Source organism: Triticum urartu, chromosome 7 (assembly GCF_003073215.2).
Source record: "Triticum urartu cultivar G1812 chromosome 7, Tu2.1, whole genome shotgun sequence".
Lineage (NCBI taxonomy): Eukaryota > Viridiplantae > Streptophyta > Magnoliopsida > Poales > Poaceae > Triticum > Triticum urartu.
This window is the reverse complement of record NC_053028.1, coordinates 316,515,471-316,528,975: the sequence shown is the minus strand read 5'-3', so window position 1 is coordinate 316,528,975 and position 13,505 is coordinate 316,515,471. Positions and strand designations below refer to the sequence as shown.

Here is a 13,505-nt window from a genome sequence, read left to right as displayed (position 1 = left end):
CTGGTCTTCTTGCTCCAGCCGCCCAAAGCAGCGCTGGTCGTGCCGCATGCTCCTGCCTCCCGTGGCCGGCTGTGCTGCCGCAGAGGCCTCACCGCCCCCTACTATTCCCACCGCTGGCCAGGCCCTGCGGCGACGGCAGCCTCACACCATAGCCGAAGCAGTGAACCCTCGTAGTCCTCTCCGCGTGGGCTTCCACTGCCGCGTCGTCCCCTTCCTAGGCCTCGCCGTCGTCCACCGCCGTGGTGCTCTCCGCACGGCGTGGTCAACGTGGTCAAGGAACGACTTCCATCGAAAGAGTATTGTACATGGAGAGGCTGACAGCTGGGTCCACGGCCACAGCCCAGTTTTGTGTGATTTGCCAAGTAAGTCGCTTTGTCAGCCTGTTGGGCTGCAAATCTTTCAAGACGAGAGAGCTTTCATTCGGCTGGCCGAGAAAATGGCCCATCAGTAATGAGAAATGGGTTGTACATTTTTAAAACACATCAAACCGGCAATTAGTTTCAAATATCTTTTTTTTCATTTCAAGATTTTAAATTACATTAATTTTTATACGTGGAGAATTTGTTGGATTTTATATTGATATACATTTATTTTTAAAATCAGTTTGAATGTGAGTCGAAATTTCAGGATTAAAAACAGTTCGGACCGCACCGAAATATGCAAAATTTTGTATAATTTTTTAACCGTTGCCACAATATGGGATGTAGTGCTAACAAAAAGAATATGGGCTCCAAAAAAACCTTAAGAATTAGCAAATGGGTTGTAAATTATTAGAAATAATGGCAGATGGGATGTATGTTGTTTTCCATAGATTTGAGGCTTTCCTAAAAAAAGGTTGACGCACAAGCACTGACTGTTGGATGTCCATCCAACGGCCGTCGTGCTTCTTCAATCTCCTCTCTTCCTGCTCCAGCCGCTCAAACAAGCGCCGACGAGACTGCCTGCTCCCTCCTCCTTGCGGCCGGCTGTGCTGCCGCGCAGGCCTCACCGCCCGACTGTACTCCCATCGCTGGCCTAGCCATCCCTCTACTCACCCACACCTGCTCTTATTCTCTGGCGACGGTAGACGAACCAGTAAACCCTCCTACAGTCGTACTCCCCTCTGTGTGGGAAACAACTGCCGAGTCTTCCCTGCCTCCGTGTCATCCCCTTCCTAGGCCTCGCCGTCGTCCACCGCCCTGGTGCTCTCGGCACGGCGTGGTCAACATGGTCAAGGAACGACTTCCATCGGACATGGACTGTACGTGGAGAGGCTGACAGCTGGGTCCATGGCTGCAGCAAGGAAGTGCCTCCTTATTACGTGGAAAATAATGATTCCTCCACCTGACAGCTGGGACCCACTGGACGGGCCACTGTATTTCGTGAAAAAGACGTTTCCCCCTGACTGCTGGGACCCACCAGCTACATCTTCGCATGCAAGAAAGTGCGTCCGGGCAAAAAAAAACGATTCGCCCCCTGACTGCTGGGACCCACCAGCTACATCTTCGCAGGCAAGGAAGTGCCTGATAGTCGGGACCCACCTGGTCGAAACATACGTAGCGTTGTCATTTTGGTCGCGAACGTGTTCGTACATACTGGTCGATGTAGAGGCGCGCACGTGTCGTAGTAGAGGCGTGCACGTGTCGTAGTAGAGGCGCGCGCATGTCGTAGTAGAGGCGCGCACATAGCATGTACACGTACGTACAGCGGCCAGGGTGCAAGAAAGAAAATATGGCCACGTATGTGTACACATATACGGGCGGGGTCTCGAACGCCTACTCGCGCATACGTACGGCCAGGGCTCGTGTACATGGCTGGGTCGGAACGGAGAAACAGCATCGTCGTCGTGTTCAATGGGAGGCAATGGAATGCGTCGTGTTCATGGGGAGGCAACGGAATGCGTCGTGTTCATGTGGAGGCAACGGAATGCGTGGGAGCCAACCAGCTGGGTCGGAACGGAATGTGTGGTCGTGTTCATCGGGAGGGCTTGGACGGAATAGGCGATGGAAACGAGGCCTAGCGTACCGCAAAACGGAGGAAACGGCCTTGTGTTCGACGGGCCGCGTTCGAAACGGGATCCTGTTCATCGGGAGGGGTTTGGCGTACCGCAAAACGGAGGAAATGGACCTCCTACGGTCGAAACGGGGGTCCTGTTGATCGGGAGGGGTGTGGCGTACCGCAAAACAGACGAAACGGACTTGTGTTGGAGCGCTACGGTCGAAACGGGGGTCGTGTTCATCGGGAGGGGTGTGGCGTACCGCAAAACAGGACTCCATGGAATACTGTTCATCTCCACCGTCGACCCCCTCCAGCCTCCACGAGCAACTGTTCATCCACCGTCGACCTCCTCCAGCCTCCACCTACGACTGTTCATCCACGGGCTCCTGCTCATCCAGCCTCCACCGCACGCTACTCCATCGGCTACTATTCAACCTGCCCTCTCCACGGGCTCCTGTTCAACCACCCCTCCACGGGCTACTGTTCATCCTGCCCTCCAACCTCTATTGTTCATCCTGCCCTCCACGGGGTGGTCATGTTCATCCAGCCCTCCACGGGGTCCTGTTCATCCAGCCCCAACCGGCTCGATCGATCGGGGTCCTGTTCATCCACCCCCATCGGGAACTGTTCATCTAACCCCCCCCCCCCCCCCCCCCCCCGCAACTCTCACTATTCATCCAGAGGCAGCATCGATCGGCTTTAGTTAGCAGCAGTAGCGAAGGAATCTCTCGATCGGGTTCAGTTAACAGCCATCGATCGATCGCTCAGGTTCAGTAACACGTAGCCTGCAGTGCAATCGCTCGGGTTCAGTTAGAGCCCAACGCCTCGCTTGGGTTCAGTTAGAGCCAATGCCTCGCACACACACGCGTACATGTACGAGAGAAACGCGCATTGCTCGGCCCCCGACCTCCCACCGTAACCGGGAACTCCCCGAAATTTTCCTCGCCCTCGCTTCTACCATGGTTTTTTCCGTCATGGACGGCCCAAAGAATGTCATGCAGCTACGTCTCCGGCCCGCCCAGGACGAAAAACCCATTTTCTGTCATGATTTTTTGTCATAGAAGTAGGAGCCCACCACATCTATGACGATACCGGGTTTTGTCACAATTATAGTCATAGAAGTGTCATATGTATGACAGAAAAAAATTTCGTTCGGCCCAAAATGTCACGGATATGTCTTTTTTTGTAGTGAAATCAAAGTCATGCTAGTTGAGCAGTTGTGAATTTGAGAAATGCTTGTGTTGAAGTTTGCAAGTCTCGTAGCATGCACGTATGGTAAACGTTATGTAACAAATTTGAAACATGAGGTGTTATTTGATTGTCTTCCTTATGAGTGGCGGTCGGGGACGAGCGATGGTCTTTTCCTACCAATCTATTCCCCTAGGAGTATGCGCGTAATACTTGGTTTTTGATGACTTGTAGATTTTTATAATAAGTATGTGAGTTCTTTATGACTAATGTTGAGTCCATGGATTATACGCACTCTCACCCTTCTACCATTGCTAGCCTCTTCGGTACCGTGCATTGCCCTTTCTCACCTTGAGAGTTGGTGCAAACTTCGTCGGTGCATCCAAACCCTGTGATACGATATGCTCTATCACACATAAACCTCCTTATATCTTCCTCAAAACAGTCATCATACCTACCTATTATGGCATTTCCATAGCCATTCTAAGATATATTGCCATGCAACTTTCCACCGTTTTTATTATGACACGCATCATCATTGTCATATTGCCTTGCATGATCATGTAGTTGACATCGTATTTGTGGCAAAGCCACCATTCATAATTCTTTCATCCATGTCACTCATGAGTCATTGCACATCCCGGTACACTGTCGGAGGCATTCATATAGAGTCATATCGTGTTCTAGTATCGAGTTGTAATCATTGAGTTGTAAATAAATAGAAGTGTGATGATCATCATTAATAGAGCATTGTCCCAAATAAAAAATAAAAAAAGGGAGAAAGGCCAAATAAAAAAAGGGGAAAGGCCCAAAAAAGGGACAATGCTACTATCCTTTTTTCCACACTTGTGCTTCAAAGTAGCACCATGATCTTTATGATAGAGAGTCTCTTGTTTTGTCACTTTCATATACTAGTGGGAATTTTTCATTATAGAACTTGGCTTGTATATTCCAACAATGGGCCTCCTCAAGTGCCCTAGGTCTTCGTGAGCAAGCAAGTTGGATGCACACCAACTTAGTTTCTTTTGTTGAGCTTTCATACATTTATAGCTCTAGTGATCCGTTGCATGGCAATCCCTACTCCTTGGATTAACATCAATCGGTGGGCATCTCCATAGCCCATTGATTAGCCTCGTTGATGTGAGACTTTCTCCTTTTTGTCTTCTCCACATAACCCCCCTCATTATATTCTATTCCACCCATAGTGCTATGTCCATGGCTCGCGCTCATATATTGCGTGTAAGTTTATAGGTTTGAGATTACTAAAGTATGAAACAATTGCTTGGCTTGTCATCGGGGTTGTGCATGATGAGAGCATTCTTGTGTGACAAAAATGGAGCATGACTAAACTATATGATTTTGTAGGGATGAACTTTCTTTGGCCATGTTATTTTGAGAAGACATAATTGCTTAGTTAGTATGCTTGAAGTATTATAATTTTTATGTCAATATGAACTTTTGTCTTGAATCTTTTGGATCTGAATATTCATACCACAATTAAGAAGAATTACATTAAAATTATGCCAAGTAGCACTCCGCATCAAAAATTCTGTGTTTATCATTTACCTACTCAAGACGAGCAGGAATTAAGCTTGGGGATGCTTGATATGTCTCCAATGTATTCTATAATTTTTGATTGCTCCATGCTATATTATCTACTGCTTTGGACATTATTGGGCTTTATTATCCACTTTTATATTATTTTTGGGACTAACCTATTAACCGGAGGCCCATCCCAGAATTGTTGTTTTTTTGCCTATTTTAGGGTTTCGAAGAAAAGGAATATCAAACAGAGTCCAAACGGAATGAAACCTTCAGGAACGTTATTTTCTCACCGAACATGATCCAGGAGACTTGGACCCTACGTCAAGAAACAAAGGAGGAGGCCACGAGGTAGGGGGCCCGCCTACCCCCCCCCCCCAAGCGCACCCTCCACCCAAGTGGGGCCCCTGTTGCTCCACCGACGTACTCCTTCCTCCTATATATACCTACGTACCCCCAAACGATCATATACGGAGCCAAAACCCTAATTCCACCGCCGTAACTTTCTGTATCCACGAGATCCCATCTTGGGGCCTGTTCCGGAGCTCCGCCGGAGGGGGCATTCATCACGGAGGGCTTCTACATCAACACCATAGGCTCTCCGATGAAGTGTTAGTAGTTTACCTCAAACCTTCGGGGTCCATAGTTATTAGCTAGATGGCTTCTTCTCTCTTTTTTGGATCTCAATACAATGTTCTCCCCCTCTCTTGTGGAGATCTATTCGATGTAATCTTCTTTTTGCGGTGTGTTTGTTGAGACCGATGAATTGTGGGTTTATGATCAATATTTTCTATGAACAATATTTGAATCTTCTCTGAATTCTTTTATGTATGATTGGTTATCTTTGCAAGTCTCTTCGAATTATCAGTTTGGTTTGGCCTACTAGATTGATCTTTCTTGCAATGGGAGAAGTGCTTAGCTTTGGGTTCAATCTTGCGGTGTCCTTTCCCAGTGACAGTAGGGGAAGCAAGGCACGTATTGTAGTGTTGCCATCGAGGATAACAAGATGGGTTTTTTATCATATTGCATGAATTTATCCCTCTACATCATGTCATCTTGCTTAAGGCGTTACTCTGTTTTCATGAACTTAATACTCTAGTTGCATGTTGGATAGCGGTCGATGAGTGGAGTAATAGTAGTAGATGCAGGCAGGAGTCGGCCTACTTGTCTCGGACGTGATGCCTATATACATGATCATACCTAGATATTCTCATAACTATGCTCAATTTTGTCAATTGCTCAACAGTAATTCGTTCACCCACCGTAAAATACTTATTCTCTTGAGAGAAGCCACTAGTGAAACCTATGGCCCCCGGGTCTATCTTCATCATATTAATCTTCCAATACTTAGTTATTTACTTTGCTTTTATTTTACTTTGCATCTTTATCATAAAAATACCAAAAATATTATCTTATCATATCTATCAGATTTCACTCTCGTAAGTGACCTGAAGGGATTGACAACCCCTTATCGCGTTGGTTGCGAGGAGTTATTTATTTTGTGCAGGTACTAGGGACGCGCGCGCAACCTCCTACTGGATTGATACCTTGGTTCTCAAAAACTGAGGGAAATACTTACGCTACTTTTCTGCATCATCCTTTCCTCTTCAAGGAAATCCAACGCAGTGCTCAAGAGGTAGCAATACACAACTATTTTGACCCAACCCTGGATATGGATGAGGTACTGGAGTTTGTTTCTCCTAGTCATTCTGAAATAGAATGGCTTGACGGACCACAAGAATAATAAGCATCGGTAACACAGATGCACAATTACTCCTGACTATCAATTGATATACGATGGTCGGAATACAAATGAAGAGGGACAACTCAAGGGGACATCTATCTTTCTGAGTTGTAGATGCACAGATTAATATGTCAAACCAAGTTCAACAGGTTTCTTCCAGATAACCCATGCAGAAAGGTAGAATTGGCAGAATCACAATTATGAATGGAGAACTCCTCAAGAGTACTCTGATTGTGATCTTTTGATCCAACAAACTTCTGCCGTAAGTGGTTCATAGTATTTGGAAGAAGGAAATACCACGGACCTCGAGGACTAATGCAAAGGTTACTAATAACCTAAAGGAACGAGCAAACACTATCAACATGAAATAAGTAGGGTGAATCTCGGGTTCAAAAACCCAGGAATACAATGCCTACTAACTAAGTGGCATCATGGGATGCTTCGAGAATAATGGCCAGAATAATCACATGGGGAACACAAAACATGGTAGATTACTAGGTGATCCTGACACCTAGGGTCATAATAATAGCTCCAACATATATGTCGAGGCAATAGAGTACCTCAACTCAGCAATTGGTGTGGTTAATCTGGCCCAAAAGGATCGTCGGGAACGGAAAGAAGGGATTTGCAAATGCATCAGATTATTTAGAAACCTGGGATGACTCGGACAGCATAACGGCTGTAAAAGCTCAAAATGATTTGAGACATCCTGCAAAATGGTGGCATAACCACTTAACATCACAATATCAAGGTTCTGAGATCAACGGTTAACATACGGGAGTACTAGAACTGAACTGAGGCTTGAAACCATCATTCCTATAAGTCTACAGATTAGTAACACGTGATCCTGATAGAAGATGAGAAAGCCTAGTTCTCAATCCCCGAAAAGAAGAGGGTGACTCAGATCAGAAGGGCATAAGGTAAAGGAGTAAAAAGAGCCTTACGTTCCCTTCCACAATCAATTCCCTTACATAACTAAAGAATTTCTAGAGTCAACTTCGACCAGTTTGGCTTGGTAATCCTATAGGCAGTCAGGCTCTGATACCAAAGTTGTTAGGACCCTGATTCTAAGTCACACCGATCTAGCCTGTAACACCTCATATCACTTTGCGGCCTCACACACGGTATTCCCATGGGTGTCGCCTTACCATGGCCCGGGACTGTTTGCGCCTTTTTGGCTCACGTATATGATAATGTCGCTAGCATCCATATGACCGAGAACCTGGGCCGACATGACTAGTCGTGAACCCAAAGTGGCACTAACTTACGGGGACATGCATACATGAATCAACATCGAGCATGTCGGTCAATAGCATATGAATCCGGGCTGTAGCAACTGGGCTAACAGGACTCCGGGAACCCGGGCTGTAGCAGGCTAGCAGGACACCGGATGTCTCCGCGTGACATTTCCCCGAAGGGACAGACACAGGAACGAAGTGAATCACATGCCGGCTAGTCTAAGTGTTCCGGAGCAGTCGTGTTGGGCTAGCAGGACTCCGGTAAACCGGGCTGTAGCAGACTACCATGGCTCAGTGGAAGCACCAGACTACATTTCCCCATAGGAGAGGCTACCAAGGATAGACAACTAGGTTGTCGGATCCCACACATACCAAGCATTCTAATAACATACACACAATATGCTCGATATGTGCAAATACAACATGGCATCACAACAAAACTCTACGACTCAAAGTATTTATTCTTTAGGCTCCGAGGAGCGAGATATTACAAACATGGGTCTCATGACCCAACATTCAGAGCATACAAGTCAAAGCACACGCAGAAGCTTAACATGTCTGAGTACAGACATCTATAGATGAAAAAGGCTGAGAGGCCTGACTATCTACCAGATCCTGCTGAGGGCACAAGATCGTAGCCGAGGTAACAAGCTAAACATCGAAGTCCACGGAACTACTGGTGAGACTGAAGTCTCTCTACAAAACATAAAATAAGCAAACGTGAGTACAAATGTACCCAGCAAGACTTACATCAGAACTAACTACATATGCATCGGTATCAACAAAGGGGGTGGTGGAGTTTAACTGCAGCAAGCCAGCTTTGACTCAGTGGCTATCATGTACTATGATTGCAAGTAACTCTTTTGAGGTGGCGCATACGAGTCCACATATTCACCAATCAATACACCACTATGGATCCTCTCCCGTCTCCCTACGAGAACGCCATCCATAGCACTCACGCTTATCTTGCGCATTTTAGAGTATGCACTTTCACTTGTCTATGAACTGTACAGGCAACCCAGAAGTCCTTCACCGCAGACACGGATATTCGAATAGATGATGTTAACCCTGCAGGGGTGTACTTCACACACGCTCTCGCCACTTACCACCATGTACACGTCGTGTATCTCGGCAACCTTCAAGCGGAAGCCTGGCGAGGGAGTTGGCCACAACCTGACTAACCACACAAGTCTCTAGTCCAGGTTTATCGCCTATTCGGGTTCCATCCACGAGGAGATCCGGCCGGGGTTTCGCTCACAGCCCTAAACGATGTGTGCAGGGTTCCCGAGAACCAAACGGGCGCCCGATACACCGGGCCATGGTGTATCTACCGCATCATAGCCCACCCCTAGGGTCAGCGCTACACACGGCCTCCAACACATATCCTACAAACACCAGAAACTAGTTGCAACTCCTGGACAGAGGACAAGGGCGGTTAATAAGTCGAGAGGGTCAATTAAGGATCCCAATGAGTGGTAGTAGCTGTTCATGGATCACAAACACAGAACTCAGTTCCTGAGGACGGTTTCAATGAGATAACCCACCATGTACTCCTACATGGCCTCTCACCGCTACCTTTACCAAATCGTGTTCACACACTTAGCTCACAAATAGTGGGACATGTTCATCACCATTCCAATTCATCCCCGATGAATCAGACCTGGCTCAACTCTAAGCAGTAGCAGGCATGACAAATAAGCATGAATGAGTAGGCACATCAGGGCTCAAACAACTCCTACTCATGCTGGTGGGTTTCATCTATTTACTGTGGAAATGACAGGTCATGCAAAGGAAAAGGGGTTCAACTACCGCAGCATGTAACAGTTCAGTCGTTGTTGTCCTAATGCAGTAAAAGAGAGCAGGAGCGAGAGCGTGGGATTTTATCGGAATGAACAAAGGGGTTTTCTTTCCTGGCACTTCTGAAGATAGTATAGTTCTTCATCGGTGTCATCGATCTCATCGTCGAAACCATGTCTACTGAGAGGGGACAAATACTGAAAACAAGGAAGAACACAATCAATGCAATGCAACAATATGATGCATGATCATGACATGGCAATCTGATGTGATTTGAGCTAATGCAACTAGCAACAATTTAAATGAAGTTGGTTTGAACCAAAGGTTCAAATTCATGCTCCATATGTGATTATTTAAATGCCAATCATTTGTTTTGACCTGATTAGCAGGTATAAGTTGTTCAAACATGCATGAAAGTGGTACAGATGGATTCCTTGATTTTTTCTGATAATTTTTCATATATGATTTATTTCATTTGGAGTTACGGTTGATTTTATATGAATTTTAGAATTTTTAACAATTTCTGGAATTTTCCTGAATTATAAATAATCCAGAAAAACACTTATTGCGTCAGGGTGACGTCACTGTGATGTCAACAGTAAATAGGGCCGGTCCAGGTCAAACCTGACCAGTGGGGTCCACTGGTCAGTGACTCGGTCAACTAACAGGGTTAATTAGCACTAACTAAAAGTTAATCTAGGCTAATTAGTCCCTGGACCCACACGCCGGTGGCTGTGGGTTTAAAATTAAGTTAATTTAACACTTAGCTAATTAACAGGGACCAGGGCCCACTTGTTAGTGGCTAACCAAACTAACCTAAATAGGATTAGCCTTAACTAACTTAGTTAACCGGGCGGGGCCCGTATGTCAGTGAGAGAGGGGTCAAACCCCCTGGTCAGACGGGGTCAAACCCCGCCAATCAAAGCGGTCAACTTGCCGGCATTTAGCCACCGGCATGGCCGGACGCGGCGGAGTGCTGCGGAAACGCTGCTCCGGCCACGCTTTGATGCGCGGAAGGGTGCTACGCAGAGCTGGAACCCGTCCGCGTCGTTTAGTGCAGGTGGCATCACCGTAGGTGACCTAAAACGACGGCGGCATCCTCAAATGCGGCGGCCGGAGTTCGGCGATGATGCAACCATTGCTATGGTGCACGGCAGGAGCAACGGGTGGCTTCTATGTGCTTCTAAGGAGCTGCACTGAGCACAGAGACATGCTCGGCTTCGAGCCTAAGTGGATGCGGCGACGGTAGTGACATGGCCGGCGGGCGGAAGCTTTCGGCTCCGGGAAGAGCACGGCTAGAGAGAGCAAATGAGCGCGGGGAGAGAGGGGTCCGGTCCGTGAGCTCACAGCGGAGACGATGGGATGGTCAGCGTGCTCGGGCGAGGCCTGGGGGCGACGAGACGTTGCCGGCGATCTGGGCGCTGGAGGTTGAAGACGACAGCGATGGCGGCCTTGCAGGGGCTCCCACGGTCATGTGCTTTAGCGTGCGGCTCCACAACGTCGAGGCGGAGCTAGGGGACCGGACGGCGAGGCGAGGCGTGCGCGGTGGCTGTGGTGGAGCTCGTCGGCATGCTGCGAGGCGCTCGGTGGTTGCGCGCACGAGGGACAGAGAAGGGGGAGGCGACCAGAGAGAGGGGGAAATGGAAGAGGGGAAGTTGGGCGTCTCCGTGGCACGCCTGGAGGGGTCAGAGCTGCGCGGCTGAAGCAGGAGGTGGCAAGGCGTCGTCGGCGCGCACGCCACGCACCTGTCTGTCCTCCTGGCAGGAGGAACAAGACCACTCAGCCCCTGGTGGGCTGGGCCTCTTCTGCCAGGTAAGGCCCAGGCGAGGTTTCTGTCTTTTCTTAGTTTCTGTTATGTTTTCTATTATTCTGTAAGCTTTATGGATTTATTAAAAATACCAAAACAATATCAAAAATCATGAAACTTCTCATGCCCACTGTTTGGAATATTTCCAACAGTAAACATTTTAGTTTATGATTATTTGAACATTTAAAATATTTTATAGTATTTAAATGCCCAAATGCAAATAGAGTATGATTTAATCCAGTGACCTTATGCTATCCTAGAAAATTGTGCACCATTTTTGTCGGAGGTTTTAGACCAAGGCAAAGATGATGAACATTTTAGAAGGGCATTCAGGTTCATTGAAAGAATTTTAGTAAACCCTAGTTGGTTTAAGTGGTGCTGGGGTTTCTGTCATCCCCATTTCGACTTTCTAGGAGATGTAAACATGATGCACACATGAAGGGCTAGCCTAGTGCATACCAGAACTAGGGATGTGACACCATCGTCCGGTCTGGAACACCAGATCCTAGGGTTTTCCCCAGAGCAATACGAGTGGGTCGACGGTAGTCACATGACGATGCCTTCATCAAGGTAACGACGTGGAATGCCGCCATTGCCCGCCGTCGGCATGATTTTCACCGGCAACTACGTCTCCCCGACTCGCAGCTGGTGCCAGATGACAGATCCCGAGATCCGAACACCCAACCTCAGGCCGACCACCTCTGACGGAAGAGATGACCACCACCGGCGGCTGCACCGGTCAGAACAGATCTGATCAGAGGTGTCGCCGATGAGACCACCAGGCCCTCCACGCCGACATCGCCGATCTAAAGGCAGCATGCATGCCACCGCAGCCAAGCCGGTCGCCGCCGCCCGAAGGGCCATCCACAGCGCACGCAGCCATGGCCTCCGCCGTGCCAAGCCATCGTCGTCCGAGGACGGGCCGGCCTCTCGCCGCCTGCAGCCATCCGTCGCGCCGCAGATCCCAGATTGGTCGCGCCACCACACGCCTTGGGGTCCGCCCCACCCTGGGGATGCGCGAGAGAGGAGATCCCCGCCACCGCCGTCGGCCACCAGGCTTAGCCGGGCGACGATGGAGGGAGAGGAGGAGGGAGTTTGCGGCGGTGGCGGCTAGGTTTCTGGCCGCCCGAGTCGCCCTAGGGGGAGGACGACGCGGGCTGTAATTGATCTGTTGCCACTCAATACTTTGCACTTTGATTTGTTGCCCTCTATCAAGTGGGTCCCATGTAAAATGACTAGAGTACCCCCGCCCTACAGATTGATTATCCCCATCCTCTCGCCCGCAACGACGGCAGAGACGGCGGCGGCACTCGCCATCCCCGGCCAAGCCCTGTTCTGCCTCCTCCCTCCCTCGATCCGTGCCATGGCCGCCGCCCAGAACCGTGAGTCATGACCAAACAGGCACTGGGCGGGCACCGGAGGGAGCGCACGCTGGCCCGGGGCGGTGCTTCAGCGACCGGAGCGCGCCCGTCAGCCGCGCTGGCGCGAGTGGATCCGGCGGCCATTGTCACGCGCACATCCACTTGACAAGGCGACGATGGAAAGAGCTGCTACTGCCGCCGCACTCGACCACGTTGATGCTCCTCTGCTTCTTCTCCATGAACTATGGCGCCGCGTCCCTGTCCACTCTGTCAAACACAAGCAGCAGCAGCAGCAGCAGCACGCCGCAACTCGATGTACGTACACGCTACACATACACAAGCTAGCCAAGGTAAGCTATTGATTGATTCTTTGGAAGACAAGCGCCAAAGCTGCTTAATTGATTCTCGCGAGTAATGCAACACTCAGGCAACACACGCGGAAACAGATCGATTCCGCCGAGACACGTACGCACGTGAAAAGAGATCGATTCAAGCTACAAATCCGCTATGGAGAGGCAGCGGTGACGACCGTGAGCAGCCGACGGCGGGGAGCAACAGCACGGGGTGGGGAGCAGCACGACCCACGTCACCGACCGCATCTGGTATTCCGGCGGCGCGGCCACTGAAGACTAGAGGAGAGCGGCGCGAGGAGGTCGCCATCAGCAGAGGGCGGCAGTGTACTAGTTCATCGGCTTTTTGAGAATCGGCTGACACTGGTGAAACTAGCACAAAGGCTATTTTGGTCCACTGATTTATGTACACATTGTGTCAATCGTTTAGAAGTATTGTTTTTGTGTGTAAGAGTGGCAAAAGATCAAAGTTCAAAGTAAAAAGTGGCAGCAGATCAATTT

At 48.9% G+C, this 13,505-nt stretch overlaps 1 protein-coding gene across 1 annotated transcript; it reads left to right on the top strand.

The window, feature by feature from the left end:
- Positions 1–12,529: 12,529 nt before the first annotated feature.
- Positions 12,530–13,505, top strand: LOC125522374. Its single transcript, XM_048687433.1, has 2 exons — positions 12,530–13,004; positions 13,082–13,505. The coding sequence occupies exons 1-2, from the start codon at positions 12,831–12,833 to the stop codon at positions 13,352–13,354; spliced, it is 447 nt and encodes a 148-aa protein (XP_048543390.1). The 5' UTR covers positions 12,530–12,830; the 3' UTR covers positions 13,355–13,505.

Excerpts from the sequence above, each read along its gene's own strand:
- LOC125522374 (XM_048687433.1), top strand. The coding sequence starts at position 12,831 with ATGGAAAGAGCTGCTACTGCCGCCGCACTCGACCACGTTGATGCTCCT. Across the intron at positions 13,005-13,081 it reads ACATACACAAGCTAGCCAAG|GCAACACACGCGGAAACAGA; the intron begins GTAAGCTATTGA and ends TGCAACACTCAG.